This window comes from Onychomys torridus, chromosome 1, assembly GCF_903995425.1.
Source record: "Onychomys torridus chromosome 1, mOncTor1.1, whole genome shotgun sequence".
NCBI classification, from domain to species: domain Eukaryota; kingdom Metazoa; phylum Chordata; class Mammalia; order Rodentia; family Cricetidae; genus Onychomys; species Onychomys torridus.
In genome coordinates, this window is record NC_050443.1 from 10,489,454 (window position 1) to 10,504,840 (window position 15,387).

Here is a 15,387-nt window from a genome sequence, read left to right on the forward strand (position 1 = left end):
ACTCTGTAGCCCAGGCTGGCCTCAGACTCACAGAGATCCTCCTGCCTCTGCCTCCTGAGTGCTGGGATGAAAGGCATGCACCACCACTGCCCAGCTTGGATTTTTCTTTTTTAATTTTGAAATTTTTAACATTTTTGTTGAGATACGGCCTTACCACCTCCGCCTGCAAGTGTAGGGATTGTAGGCATGAGTCACCACCCTAGCTTTGAAGTGACTTCTGGGGTACTCAACGATGGTGTTGACCATAACTGACTCTCCGTACCAACATTTTAAAAAATGTCACCTGTGTTTGTTTACAGAACTTTTCTGAAAATGTTTGGGGGTTTGGTTTGTTTTTGTCAGGAACTCACTCTAGTCCTGGCTGGCCTTCAGACTCACAGAGATCCTCCTGCCTCTGTGTCTGAAGTGCTGGGATTGCAGGTGTGTGCCAGTGCACTGAGCTATGGAATTCTTTTTCATATGCAAACGGAATTAATTAATTCCATAAGGGCCACTGTGGGCGTCTAGCTGCATTTCTCCACTGTTCAGTGAGCGAGAACAGTGTTCTGCTTCCTTTAGGTTTCTGGGAGTATATGTGTGCACACTGGAATCTACTGCAAGTTTGATCTTTCTTGTGGGGGCTGCACATGTGCCATGGCACCATGTATGGATGCCAGGGCACAACTCTGTGGTATCTGTCCTCCCTTCCCACCCTTCTGTGAGTTCTGGGGATTGAACTCAGATCAAATTCAGGTTTGTGCAGGAAGCACCTTTCCCCACTGAGCCCGTCGCCGGCCCTGCATCTTTTTACTATTTAACTTTTTCATTAGATTCATTTTATTTTATGTGTGAGCATTCTGCTTGCACACATTTATGTTTACCACGTTTATGCTTGGTGTCTTTGGAAGACAGACGAGGGTATCAAATCCCCTATAACTAGCATTGCAGTTAGTTGTGAACCACTGTTTGGGTGTTCTTAAGTCTAAGCTACCTCTACCTCTGCCCTGAGTCTTTTTAATGGTGGCCAGGTACTTTGTAATGTGCATGGGAATGTTAACAGTTAGATTTGTGGACATTTCATTCCTGTCTCTGCTGTAGGACTGTTCTACACAGCTAATCATAGAACACTCCCGAAGGAAGGCACTTAAGTAAATGGCTTGTGCATTTAGATTTTGTCTAAAGCCAATTTCTCTCTCTTTTTAAATGATTGATTGAGACAGGGTTTCTGTGTGTAGCCCTGGCTGTCCTGGAACTCATTATGTAGACCAGGCTGGCCTCAAACTCATCCAAGTGCTGGGATGAGAGGTGTGTGCCACCACTGCCCACCCAGCTAAGATATATATATATATATATATTTTTTTTTTTTTTGAGCTGAGGATGGAACCCTGGGCCTTGCACTTGCTTGGCAATCACTCTATCACTGAGCTAAATCCCCAACCCCGATACATTTTTTTTTTAAAGGTTTATTTATTTATTATGTATAGTGTTCTATCTGCATGTGTCCCTGCCAACCAGAAGAGGGCACCAGATCTCATTACAGGTGGTTGTGAGCCACCATGTGGTTGGCGGGAACTGAACTCAGGACCTCTGGAAGAACAGCCAGTGCTCTTCACCGCTGAGCCCTCTCTCCAGCCCCTAAGATATATTTTTATTTGTAATTATGTATGTATATGTATGTCTGTGTGTGAGCATGAGTGCAGTCGCCCACAAAGGCCGGCAGAGGACATTGGACTCTTTGGTACTGGAGTTACAAGCATTTATATTTGTTTTTGTTTTTGTTTTTGTTTGTTTTTTTTCGAGACAGGGTTTCTCTGTGTAGCTTTGTGCCTTTCCTGGATCTTGCTTTGTAGTCCAGGCTGGCCTCGAATTTACAGAGATCTGCCTGCCTCTGCCTCCCGAGTGCTGGGATTACGGGCGTGCATCACCACCACCCGGCTTACAAGCATTTATTTGTGAGCTGTGTGATATGATTGATGACATCAAATTTGGATCCTTTGGAAAAACAGCACATGCTCTCACGGGCTGACCATTTGTCCAGCTCCATATTTCTTAAAACTTAGTGTTTTAAAGTGATTTTGGATGGCCAGATAGGTTGCAGAAGTGGTACTAGAGGCTTCTGTGTATGGATATGGATCACACAGTGCATTGGGTCCATACGTCTCTCACTTGCTTACTCAGCTAACATCCTGTCCATATCCACTAAGTCCCCTACTGTGGAATGCCAATCTTCCAGCACAGCATGGTGGTACGCACCTCTGATCCCAGCACTTGGGGGTCTGAAGCAGGAGAGTCATGAGTTCCAAACTAGTCTGAGATGTATAGTAAATTTAGGCCAGCCTGAGGTACATAAGACAGTGTCGCAGGGCTAGAGATGGCTCGGCGCTTTAGAGCACTGGCTGCTCATCTAGAGGACCGTGGTTCAATTCCCAGCACCCACATGGCAGCTCGTAACTGTCTGTAACTCCAGTTCCAGGGGATCCAACACCCTCATACCAATGCACATAAAATAAAGGTAAATTAAAAAAAAAAAGAGAGAGAGAGGGAGAGAGACAGTGTCTCGGGGTGGGTGAGGGGGCCTAGGTGGAGCTGGTGTGATAATTCAGGTTTAGAGTGCTATCTGGCCAGGCAGTGGTGGTGCACGCCTGTAATCCCAGCACTCAGGAGGCAGAGGCAGGTGGGTCTCTGTGAGTCCGAGGCCAGCCTGGTCTACAGAGCGAGTTCCAGGGCAGGCTCCAAACCCTGTCTCGAAAAACCAAAAAAAAAAAAAAAAAAAAAAAGAGTGCTATCTGTTCTTTCAGAGGATCCGGGTTCAATTCCCAGTACTGACATGGCAGCTCATAACAATCTGTTAGTCCAGTTCTAGGGGATCCATCACTCTCTTCTGACCCCCACATGCACACATATGATGCATAGAGATACATACATGCAGGCAAATACCCTCACATATAAACTAAATAAACAACTCTCTTAAAAGGTGGAGGAGAGTGGTGTCAGTGATGGGGACAGTGGCAGCAATATTGTCTCCTGCTGAGGACACCTGCCTAGTGAGCACAGGGTCCTGCATTCCGTCATTAGTGTGGACTATATTAATGATACATTCATCATCTTGGAGCTGGTCAACTGGAGGTTTTTGGCTTTTTGCCATGTCCCAGATGAGACCCAAGACCCAGGAAGAGACGGATGCCTGGGGCCCTGTGGTGCTCTCATGGCCATGGCAAATTGCAGCTTAGGTGCTTGCCTGCTGTGTGGCTGCTCCTCGCAGTGACTTGCTAGAGGCAGGGCCACCTGGCTCCCTGAGCACAGGTCCTGCTGCAGTCTAGAGAGCCAGCCTCTGTTCCCTTCCCCTTCTCAGAGCCCAACTTGGGAGAAGATGATGAGGACAAAGACTTGGAGCCTGGACCATCAGGGACTTCGAAGGCCTCAGCCCAGATCTCAGGCCAGTCAGACACGGACATCACCGCTGAGTTCTTGCAACCTCTGCTGACACCTGACAATGTGGCCAATCTGGTGAGGAGGGACAGGAATCCGGATCCCAGGCTTTTCTCTGGCCACCTCCTGGTAGCATCAGCCAGAGCATCCCTTCCATCCTTGGATGGGCCTCTTCTCTCATCCCTCCTCCTTCCAGAGGCCCTTAGTCCTCAGTGTCTATCCCACTCCCCATCTTCTCACTCTGTTCTGGGCCCGGCCTCTCCCAAGTAGACAGCCTTGGTAGTCATTGGCTCTGCAGAAAGCTAAGAAAAGGAGAGCAGCCCTGCCCGACCTCAGTTCCTGCTGCTTCTGCCATGCTGCCCTAGGCTGAGCTGGCTAAGGATTCCCCTCCCTGGGCGTCCTGCAGGTCCTCATCAGCATGGTGTACTTGCCGGAGACCATGCCTGCCTCCTTCCAAGCCATCTACACCCCGGTGGAGTCCGCAGGCACTGAAGCCCAGATCAAGCACCTGGCTCGGCTCATGGCCACACAGATGACAGCTGCAGGACTGGGTCCTGGTGAGTCTTGTGCTGACCCAGGCCAGGCCCTGGCACTGGACTCTCCTTCTGGAAAAGCTGTGGGGGTGAAGGTCATGTGCCACCCCTTATGGGTCCATCATTATGCAGAATGCTCAGAGTCTCAGGCCCTGGGCTTTGAAATCCAGCAGACTGAACCTGACTGACTGTGTCAGGTCACTGAGACTCTGAGCCATGGGGTCTTCCCTTATCTCGTCAGTATATTTTTGGTTTTTGTGTATGCCCTCAGAGGCCAAGAAGGTCTTGTGGAGATGGAAGAATCACATGAGGTGGTGTTGGGAGCGAAACTTGGGTCCTCTGCAAGAGCCGCAAATGCTCTTCACACTGAGCCACCCCTCCAGTCCAGGCTTTTGTCTTCTTGTTGTGGAACCCATGTTGGCCTCTTGCACCAAGCTTCCTGCCTAGTCCTGAGTGTGGGGATTCCAGGGGTGAGCCACACTCGCACCAGCTTATTGTTTGAGGTGTAAATGGTGAACACAAGCACAGCTCGAGTGTCAGCGTGGCTGTGAGCCTCACGAAGCATGCTCTTTCTTTCCACCTTTATGTCGGTCCCGAGACTGGACTCAGTCCCTTACCCTCCGAGCCATGCGCCAATTCTTGTTTCAGACCTTGTTGTCGTGGGCATAGCTGCCGGGAACAGCAGTTTACTAGTCTTTGGTGCCTTCAGGTTTTCCCAAGTGCGCTCCAGGGGATGGAGTTGTCAAGTCACATGGCCTCTGCTGTTAAAGACTGTTTATCACTCACCTGTCATCCTAGGGAGTGGAGGCAGGAGGATTAGAGGTCATGCTTGCATGCATAGTGAGTTTGAGGACAGCCTGGAGTGCATGAGTCCCTAACTCACCAACCCCAAATGTATGGTATGTCAGCTCAGTGGGTACAAGTATTTGCTGTCAAGCTCAGAACTTGAGTTTGATCCCTGGAACCCATGTGGTGGAAGGAGGCCTCAAATTCAGAGATCTGCCTGCCTCTGCCTCCTGAGTGGCAAGGTTAAAAGGGTATGCTGCCCTGCCTGGCTTTTTTTTAAATCATTACACTGTATTAATGTATTTTGCAAGTGTACATACGTAGGTCAGAGGACAATTTGTGTACAGAGTGAGTCCAGGCTAGTCAGGGCTGCACAGTGAGACCCTGTCTCAATTTAAAAAAAAATAGTAGAGCCAAGCAGTGGTGTCTCATGCTCTTTATCCCAGCACTCGGGAGGCAGAGGCAGGCGGATCTCTGTGAGTTTAAGGCCAGCCTGGTCTACAGATTGAGTTCCAGAACAACCAGAGCTATTACACAGAGAAACCATGTCTCACAAAAACAAAAAGACCAACACAAAGTAGAGATAAAGGAAGTTGAGAATCCACCTCTCACTTTGATGTGTGTGCACAGTCTAGCACACTAACACACAAGTCACACACGCATACATAGGTTGCACAGACATAAATCCAAGAGAGCTTGCTTGTGATGAATCTCAGTTGGCTGTGACTTGGGCTATGCCTCCAAGAGTGAAGCCTGACTGGGTCCTTGGGTCATGTTGCTAGGTGGGCTACAGGGTGGGTACAGTGCAGAGCTTGGGGCACAGGTGATGGAGCTGAGGGTGCCGTGGCTGCCTCCTTCAGGTGTGGAGCAGACCAAACAGTGCAAAGAGGAGCCCAAGGAGGAGAAGGTGGTGAAGCCAGAGAGCGTTCTGATCAAGCGGCGCCTGTCAGTGCAGGGCCAGGCCATCTCTGTGGTGGGCTCTCTGAACACCATGTCCCCCTTGGAGGAGGAGGCACCCCAGGCCAAGAGGAGGCCGGAACCTATCATCCCTGTCACGCAGCCACGGTGAGCCCTCTTCTGGTTGGGACACGGCCCCGCCCTGTGAGCGTGCACTGTTTGCAGGTGTGAGGGTGAGGCAGGCAGAGGGCTGGATCTGGTTCTCCCTTGACTTCAGAGTCGGTGGGTTTCTGGGCCACACCTCCTTTTTCTGTCTTATCTTGGGAGAATGGTGGTTCTCGGGTTAGAGAACTAGGTCACAGGTCATGGCGACAGTGAGGCAGTTGTGTTAGTCCTCATGTGCAGCAAGGGCTCTTGCTCATCATCGCCATCCCCATTCTTCCCGTCCCTTTCACTCCAAAATCAGTCTCCACCCCACCTGAGGGTCCAGTGCGACAGGCTCCCTTGCAGCCTCTTGCTCCCTCCCCAGCAAGCCCCAGGCAGGGTCTTTGAGCCTCCCCTTCCCTGTCTGAGACCCTTCTGGTCCTGCCTCTTCTCACTCGGTCTTCCTGGCGTGCTGACCTCACTCTGTTAGGGAATTCATAGCTGGGGAGGGGCTGTGTGTCTTTGTGTGGCCCAGTCCCAGAGCATGCCAAGTCACTGTCCTTGCCCCTGTCCTCATGTAGGCTGGCAGGCGCTGGTGGGCGCAAGAAGATCTTCCGTCTGAGTGATGTGCTGAAGCCCCTGACAGATGCCCAGGTGGAGGCCATGAAGCTGGGGGCTGTGAAGCGGATCCTGAGGGCTGAGAAGGCTGTAGCCTGCAGTGGGGCGGCCCAGGTGTGCTCTGTAGTTCAGTGACAAGTCTGTGGCTCTCCAGTCCCTTTTCCTCAGGCTTCACTCCACCCCCTGCAAAGTCAGAGCTGCAGTCTTCTAGACAGTGGAGGCTTGTGAGGTGGGGGCAGCTCTCCCTGGGGCCGGCCCTGCAGGGCTGGTTCTCGGTGGCCACTTTTCTTAGCAGTGTTATATCTCAGACAGACCTGGCCTCAAGTATTTTGCTTCTTTTTAAAAACTGTTTAATTTATAGTATGTGTGTGTTTGTCTGCATGAGTTTATGTGCACTGTGTGTGTTCAGGAGCCTGCAGAGGCCAGAAGAGGGTGCTGGATTCTCTGGAACTGGAGTTCCAAGGAGTTGTGAGCAACGTGTGGGTTCTACAAACTAAACTCAAGTCCTTTACAAGAGCAGCCGGTGTTCTTAACCATGAAGCCATATCTCCAGCCTTTATTTTCTGTTTTTGTTTGTTTGTTTTATTGTTGTTTTTGGTTTTTCTTTTTCTTTCTTTTTTTTTTTTTTTTTTAAGATTTATTTATTTAATACATACACAGTATTCTGCTTGTATGTATGCCTGCAGGCCAGAAGAGGGCACCAGATCTCATTATGTGGTTGCTGGGAATTGAACTCAAGACCTCTGGAAGAGCAAGCAGCCAGTGCTCTTAACCTCTGAGCCACCTCTCCAGCCCTGGTTTTTCTTTTCGTTGTTTTTTTGTTTGTTTTTTTTTTTTTCAGGTTTTTGAGACAGAGTTTCTTTGTGTATCCCTCGCTGTCCTGGAACTCACTTTGTAGTCCAGGCTGGCCTTGAACTCACAGAGATCCGCCTGCCACTGCCTTCTGAGTGCTGAGATTAAAGGCGTGCACCACCACTGCCTGTTTTTGGTTTTTCGAGACAGGGTTTCTCTCTATAGCCTTGGCTGTCCTGGAACTCTCTCTGGAGACTCACAGAGATATGCTTGCCTCTGCCTCCCAAATGCTGGGATTAAAGGCATGGACCATCAAGCCTTGCTTTTTCTTTCATTTTAAATATTTACCTGTGCGTGCGTGTGTTTTCTTTGATTTGGATATTTTTGCCTCTGTACCTAGCATGTGCAAAGGCTGAGGCTTTCATCCCCAGTTCCATGAAAGATTGTTCTGGACAATACAGACACCATGTGGTCTTTATTGGTTGTCACCCACATCCTGCCCATGCCTAGAGGTGACAAAAAGAGCATCTTCAAGACCTCTTCCTGTACCCTGAAGTACCTGCTTACCACCTAGTTGCCCCTGGGAGGCTGGGGTGGTTTGATGACAGCTGGTGGTTTGATTCTTCCTGTCCGCTGCCACTCAGTGTGACGCTGCGTGTTTATGCTTCATGCTGCCTCCTCCCTTGCATATTGAGTGATTGATTGATTTGGTTTTCTAGATAAGGTCTCTCTCACTTTGACCATGCTGGCCTTGAACTTGAGCAGTCTGGGTGCTGATAGCGTAGATGTTAGCTGCTGTCCCCACGGTATACAGTGTCTGTACTGGGATTCCTGAGCCTGACTGAAGGTGCTCCAGGGGCCACACTGACATGTGCTCACCTCCCCAGGTGCGCATCAAGATCCTGGCCAGCCTCGTGACACAGTTTGACTCTGGACTCAAGGCAGAGGTGCTGTCCTTCATCCTGGAAGATGTCCGGGGCCGCCTGGACCTGGCTTTCGCCTGGCTCTACCAGGAGTACAATGCCTACCTAGCAGCAGGGGCCTCAGGCTCTCTGGACAAGTATGAGGACTGCCTCATCCGCCTGCTGTCTGGCCTGCAGGAGAAACCCGACCAAAAGGACGGGTGAGGGCTCCACCTAAGCCCCACCTCCCTTCCTGTGTCCCACCCACTTCTTCCCCGGTGCCACCCGGATTCCCCGCTCCCCGTGTCCCTCTCTTTCTCCCTTTTTCCGTGTCCTACGGAAGCCTGGGTAGACCGTGCTGTGAGGGCTTATGGTGATGTCATCAGGGCCACTCCCAACACCCTCTGGGCTGTTTCCCGTCTGTACTAACAGTCCGGGGATGGGTCACTGGCTTGGTGGTGGAGTGCCTCCCCAGCACACGAGAAGCCCTGGGTTCCTTCCCCGGTTGTAGCAATGGGAGAAAGCATCAGAGAGGAGCATGTCTGCCTCTGTATGCTGGTCTGAAGCTCTGGGCCCAGGGCTGCGGAAGCTGTGTGGTGTAGTTGGGCCACAGGGAGGTAGGCTGCCTGCTGCACTTCTCCAGCAGGACCCGACTCTTTCCTGGGCAGGGTCTTCACCAAGGTGGTTTTGGAGGCCCCGCTGATCACCGAGAGTGCCTTGGAGGTGATACGGAAGTACTGTGAGGATGAGGTGAGCAGCTGCAGTTGAGGCAGGAAGGGTCTGAAGGTCTGTGGTTTAGCCTGGAGGCGGGGGTGGTGTGAGAGAGAGAAGGACGGAGCCAGAGTGAGGTGGCACAGCAGGCTGAGCGTTGCCCCCCCCCCCCTGCAGAGTCGAGCCTACCTGGGCATGTCCACACTTGGAGACCTGATCTTCAAGCGCCCTTCCCGGCAGTTCCAGTATCTGCACGTTCTCCTTGACCTCAGCTCTCATGAGAAGGACAGGGTGAGCTTGTGTCCATCGCCAGCCAGCCTGGCTTTTCTGGCCTCAGAACTCCTGCTTTCCCATTACCATGGAGTCGGGCGCTAGCTAGCCTGACCGAGTGTACCCGGGCCCTCTTCACTCTCTTCTCGCTCTTGTTGGTGAACGTAGCCTGAGGCTGCAGCCAGTGAGGTGCCCGTGTGACCACAGGCAGCATGCCATCACAGTAGACAGTACCTAGGCATCCACCTGTGTAGACAGGATGGGGGTCAGGAAGCTTGCTGAAGGAGGAGGAGTGAGATGACCGTAACCCACAGTAGCTGTGCTACAGCTGAGGACAACCTTCCGTTAGCACAGCACCCGGCCCTGGGCTGTCATTTGCTACAAACTCATGCTGAAGACCAGATCTGGTCTCATGGCTCCTGGCAGATTGTGTCTGAGTGAAATGAAGCTTGGCTAGTGACGTGTGTTCTGGGCAGTGGGCTGCCCGTCCTGCCAAGTTCCAGTGCCAAGTCCGCTTGCCAGGGAGAGTCACTGTTGAGGAATGAGGAGAGCGAGAAGGCAGGGGGGTAGCAAGATAGATGGGACTGGGGAGTGAGACGCTGCAGCCCGAGATGCTCGGCACTGCTGTCTTGGGCCTCAGGCTGGCTTGTTTCACAGCACTGCAGCTCCGTTCTGTGCCTTCCGCTCCTCCATCTTGCCTGTTTCCCCTCAGGTACGCTCCCAGGCCCTGCTCTTCATTAAGCGCATGTATGAGAAGGAGCAGCTTCGAGAGTATGTGGAGAAATTCGCCCTCAACTACCTGCAGCTCCTGGTGCACCCCAACCCGCCCTCAGTGCTCTTCGGAGCTGACAAGGACACAGGTTGGATGCAGCTTCGTCTGATTTGTGTCGGGCTCCACCCAGCCTACTGGAATGGCTGCTGGGTAGTAACAAGCAGGGCCAAGACAGGAGTCCCTTAGCACAGTCCCACATCCTGCCAGATTGCAGACAGAAGGTCCTACAGGGATGTGGAAAGCCCTTCCAGGAGAGGGTGTGAGGCCCAGGGAGGACATGTGAGCAGAAGTGGTGTTCCCCAAAGGAGGCGGGAGCACAGAGGGTCAGCAGCAGGGTCTTTGTACCAGCTGTAAGTAGGACCAGTGTGGATGGTGGCCGAGCTGCTGGGAGGCTGCCTGTGTAGTCCCTGACAGCCAGCCAGTGTGAGGACGGGACTTGGAGGATTCAGGGTTAGATTCGCGTGGTAGAATAACCTTCTAGCTGCCTTGGAGCTTGGTGGTTGGAGGTGTTGTGGGGAGTCCTGCTCTTTCTCTACCTCTTCCCTCTCCCCACTGACTTCACTGAGAAGGCGCAGTCGGGGGACAGGGCTTTGGGGAGGAAATCTAGGCCTCTATTGATGCATGGCCTTGTCCTGTCAGAGGTGGCTGCGCCCTGGACTGAGGAGACAGTGAAGCAGTGTCTTTATCTCTACCTGGCTCTCCTGCCTCAGAACCACAAGCTGATCCATGAGCTGGCCGCTGTGTACACTGAGGCCATCGCCGACATCAAGCGGACGGTGCTGAGGGTCATTGAGCAGCCGGTGAGGCTCCTGAGCCCACCTGGGCAGGGCGGAGTGCCCAGCCCCAGCCTCTCCTCGGGTGTCCGTCTCAGGAGGCACCAAGGCTGTCATCGGGACTTAAGCCTTAGCTTGTGGGTGGCTCTTATACCATTCTTCAACGCATAGAGTGGCTCAGAGGCACAGCCGGGAGTGGGCACATTCTGCCATGACCACATCGGCATCTAAGCTCTTCAGCGTTTCCACTGGTCCCCATGCCCTTACCGAAGGCCCGAGCTGCAGGACCACCTCATGAAAGGCAGTTCAGATGGCTGCCCTGTTTGCTGCTGGATTCAGAGCCCTTGGTTTTGTGGGTCAGCTCTGCCCCAGCTTCACTTTGTTATTTGAGCAAGTCTCATTTTCTAGAGATCCTCCTGCCTCAGCTTCCTGAGTGCTGGGGTTACAGGCGTGCACAGTCCTGCCCTCATGGTGCAGTAGCCCAGCGCCGAGAAAAAGCAGTGCTTGGCAGGCTCTGGGGCCGAGTGCCTCAGTGCCCTTCACACGACAGATGAGGATGCCAAGGGCAGCCAGCAACCCTGCTCTACTCACGGCAGCAGCTGCCTGAGTCTAGCCTGTGCCCTCAGACTGGCATGACAGTGGTGGCAGGAGGGTGGACAGGGACTGGGAAAGCCTCCCAAGGCATTGCCACACAGGTTGGGCATGGAAGGCTTGAGACAGTTGATCACTGACCTGCCACAGAGGACACCTCACAGATCAAGGCTCTGACCTGACTCTAGGAGAGACCTGGAGCCCAGTGACTGAGAAGGCGCAGTCGGGGGACAGGGCTTTGGGGAGGAAATCTAGGCCTCTATTGATGCATGGCCTTGTCCTGTCAGAGGTGGCTGCGCCCTGGACCCGACCCACCCCCACCCCCCACACCCGCACCCCACTCACTGTAACCTGGTCTTGCTGACCTCTGCATCTAGATCCGAGGGATGGGCATGAACTCACCAGAGCTGCTACTGCTAGTGGAAAACTGCCCAAAGGGGGCGGAGACGCTGGTCACCCGCTGCCTGCACAGCCTCACGGACAAAGGTGCCTGGGGCCCTGCCTCCCACCTTCCCTCCTACCTGTTCTTCCCCTGCAAGAGCTGGAGCTGCTAAGGTCCCAAGTGACTGTGCCCCTGTGGATTTCTCCCATCCCTGGTCCTCTGTAGGGAAGAGCCATGTGAGCTGCATGGAGAGGAGGGCCTGGGGATCCTGCTCTGGAATTGCACCGTCCCCTCCCTGTGCCCACAAAGCCCTCCTCCTATATGCTTTCCTCCTCTGTCCCCTCCCAGTTACCCCAACTCTGCTTTTCTCTGTCTTCCTGAAGTGCCACCATCCCCAGAGCTGGTGAAGCGGGTCCGAGACCTGTATCACAAGCGGCTGCCTGATGTGCGCTTCCTCATCCCTGTGCTCAATGGTTTGGAGAAGGTAAGGCAGGAGGAGTACAAGGACGGGTGACCAGCCCACTTCCACGGTATATGGCCAGAGGCTTGTGAGAGCAGCGGGGAATCCATCTTGCCCTTGTGCTCAGTAGTTGCACACCATGCTTTGGAGCAGGTCTCCAGGCCCCTCTCGGCCTCAGGCACTGCTCTGATGTCGCAGAAGCATCTTACTGTTTGTGAGCGTGAGTGCGCACACCATTGTCCCTGGCCTGTGGGAAACCCTCCAGCAATAGCGGGGTCTCAATAAGGTTGTGTCTCTAGTGAATTTTGGGGCCAAGGATATCTTATCCCCTGATGGACGGGAGTGTGTGTGACACTGTCCACCATAGGTAGGCAGCAGCTTTGGGGAGACAGGGAACATGTGTCATGAGGCTTAGAAGCCTCTCTGGGGTAAGTAGGTGGCTAGTGGGGCCCTCTAGCTCATCATCATCTTCTCTCCACCCTTCCCCCCTTAGAAAGAGGTGATCCAGGCCCTGCCCAAGCTCATCAAACTCAACCCCATCGTGGTGAAGGAGGTCTTCAACCGCCTGCTGGGCACCCAGCACGGTAGGTGCCCTCCCTTCTTGCCAGCCCTCAGCTTACCCCCTCACTACACAGGGGTCATATGGGAAGGGCCCAGGAAGGCTATGGTGTCCTTAGAGGCCAAGGTCCCTGCTGTCCCTGTCCTCCTAGCCCTAAGGAGGGGATTCTGAGGCTGAGAGCCAGGGGGCTTGTCTACTGTGGTAAGAAACAAAAGAAAAATGTTTGAGGAGGGAAAAATAGCCAGTGATGTGAACAAGTTCCTCATCCTGGTCCCTGTGGCCACAGTTGGGGACACAGTGGGAAGGCATGTGACTTCACAGCACAGCTGGTCTCCTCCTAAAGCAGGAGGCTACCTCTCCGAACTGCCTGTTTTTACTCTTGGCCCCAACACAGCAGAAGGTTCAAGCCACTTAGTGAGACCTGGCATGGCCCTGCCCTGCCCTGCCGCTGCCACTGCCCCTGCCTATGATCATGTGCTATGGAGTCAGTACTGGGATGGCTGGGCCCAGCTCTGCCTTCAGGGTGCACATTCCAGTGGGAACATTTGGCCGCAGCAAGGCAGCGCTAACAAGGTGGGAGGGGAGAATGGTGAAGACTTCAGGCCCTTTCGTCCAGTCTCACCCTCTGTCCCCCTGTCCCCACAAAGCAGAGGGTGCCTTATCTGTATGTACTGTTCCTCAAGTCTGGCCCGAGGCCCACCTCTTTGCTGAGGCCTTTCTCTGTACTATCTCCCTTTCCCTGTTGCTGCCCACTGCAGGTGAAGGGAACTCGGCCTTGTCCCCCCTGAATCCGGGAGAGCTGCTGATTGCATTGCACAACATTGACTCAGTGAAGTGCGACATGAAATCCATCATCAAAGGTGAGGCACCCTGTTCCCACATGGCCCAGCTCCCGTGGACTTGGGGCAGGGCCTCAGTCACCTGCATGGCCTCACTGGCTTGAAGACTATTGCCCGCTGCTGTCCCTGCCCCGTCTTGGCCTCTGAGAGCTGTGCCTTGGCATCAGGTGGTTCTTGGGAATGAGGGCCGTCCCTCCCACCCTTTCTGAGGAACTCAAGGGAGCAGAGCCCATGGAGCAATTCAGAGGCACAAAGGCCTCTGCTGGCATGATCAGATGCCAGGCCTGAGTTGAGGCAACAGAAGACCTCCATAGCAAGGGCTTGGCGACAGTCTGGCAGGCTTCCTCTGCCCTGGCTGCCCCAGCATTCCCTCTGAGCCAGGCTCTGCCTCCATGCCACAAGTCCACTCCTATCACCCACACGGCTCTTGGTAAGTATGGTGTAGTAAGGGCAGAGTTCACAGAAGTTAGCCATGTAACACATATGAGCCACACTGGACCCAAACCAAGAAGGGCTCTGCCCATGAGCCTCCCCTGGGAAGACCCCGTTTCCCTTCTTTCTTCCCTTCCCCGGAGACTTGTGGGAAGGACAGCTCTGTTCCAGCAGGCCCGCCTTTCACCCTGTCCTCCAACCTCTCTGCTCACTTAGCATGGGCATCCTCTCTGCCTTCCCTTTCCTCCTCTGGCCTGCAGTGGTTTCTTTGGAGACTGCTTTCCTGGCCTTCCTCAGCAGGCCCAATGGGAGGGGCTTAGAAGACAGGACAGAGGAGGCTGCAGGCCCAGGGGAAGGGATCAGGGACAGGTCTCAAAGGTTGTGGTCGAGGGTTGTGGGCTTTCGACACCCCACCACCACCACCACCACCACCACCACACACACATACACACATTTTCTTTTACTTTTTACCATGCTGGGAATGAACGTAGAGCCTAAAAATGTGCCAGGCCAGTATTCTACCACACCCTTACTTCTTTAGGCGCAGTGGGAACAATCCTGTCCCCATAGCCCAGTCCCAAGGGCCGTGTGTTCATCACATAGTTTGTGCATAATCTGGAAACACACACACACACACACACACACACACACACACACAGCTATCTTGGATGCAGTAGCAGTCCAGTCATGAAGAAGGAAGAAATGGCCCTGCCAAAGGCTGCACAGGCAGCAGGCAGCTAGTAGACTCTGGTCCTACCTTGTCCATTGTGGCTGTTTGCTTGGCAATGCTTGACAGTCCACAACTCTAGGCTTGCTGGGCCCCAGCACCCCGCAGCTCTCCCTGCTGCTTATCTGCTGCTTATGTGGAATCCCAGCACAGTGCTGGATACAGGTTGGGACACTGACAACCCTGATAACTAGCTTGGCTGGGACTTGGGAAGGGCTTTCTAAAGTGGGGTCACCTTCAGCCGGCAGGACCCATAGGGATGAGGTGACAGCTGAACCCGTTCAAAGCTAGGACTGAACCGAGGTTCCAGGTGCGGAGGACAGTCTGGGCTGCCGAGGGGAGGGTTAGAGCGGGTGGGTCTGGCCTCGGCCCATCTGAGCAGTAGTGGAGCAGTCTCCATGGAGGACCAGGCACCTCCTCAAGTTCTGCAGCCCTCTCTCCTCTGCCCTTCAGCATCTGCAGTGTTCCTCCTCTCTCTGGGCCTCCTCCGTACAGGACCACCCCTCTCCATTGGCCTCAGAGATTTGCGGGGGTGGGTGGGAACCTTTCTTCTGGCTCAATAAAGACTTCCTGGTTGACACACTCACATGGCCAGTGGTGTTTGCGGAAGGAATTGAGAGGTAGCTCCTGTGATTGCCTCCAGCCCAGTTGGCACTGACACTGCCACCCACTCCCAGGAGCTAGACCCCCACGCTCCATGCTCTCTTCAGTTGACATCTTCCCACATCCTGTGGGCACTGGCTACTCCGCTGGGTCCTCATCCTGGGTCGGGCCCTCACTATTGTCTCTTA

General features: G+C 53.6%; 1 protein-coding gene across 1 annotated transcript in view; it reads left to right on the top strand.

Moving 5' to 3' along the window:
- Positions 1 to 15,387, top strand: part of Sympk (symplekin) — a 32,786-nt gene that overhangs the window by 14,759 nt on the left and 2,640 nt on the right. The window contains exons 10-22 of the mRNA XM_036182577.1: positions 3,332 to 3,486; positions 3,815 to 3,965; positions 5,588 to 5,792; positions 6,350 to 6,500; positions 8,066 to 8,301; positions 8,749 to 8,830; positions 8,969 to 9,082; positions 9,774 to 9,921; positions 10,473 to 10,633; positions 11,575 to 11,683; positions 11,963 to 12,063; positions 12,533 to 12,623; positions 13,357 to 13,458. Of these exons, the coding sequence (XP_036038470.1) occupies positions 3,332 to 3,486; positions 3,815 to 3,965; positions 5,588 to 5,792; positions 6,350 to 6,500; positions 8,066 to 8,301; positions 8,749 to 8,830; positions 8,969 to 9,082; positions 9,774 to 9,921; positions 10,473 to 10,633; positions 11,575 to 11,683; positions 11,963 to 12,063; positions 12,533 to 12,623; positions 13,357 to 13,458 (1,806 nt within the window). The remainder of the gene's footprint in view (positions 1 to 3,331; positions 3,487 to 3,814; positions 3,966 to 5,587; positions 5,793 to 6,349; positions 6,501 to 8,065; positions 8,302 to 8,748; positions 8,831 to 8,968; positions 9,083 to 9,773; positions 9,922 to 10,472; positions 10,634 to 11,574; positions 11,684 to 11,962; positions 12,064 to 12,532; positions 12,624 to 13,356; positions 13,459 to 15,387) is intronic.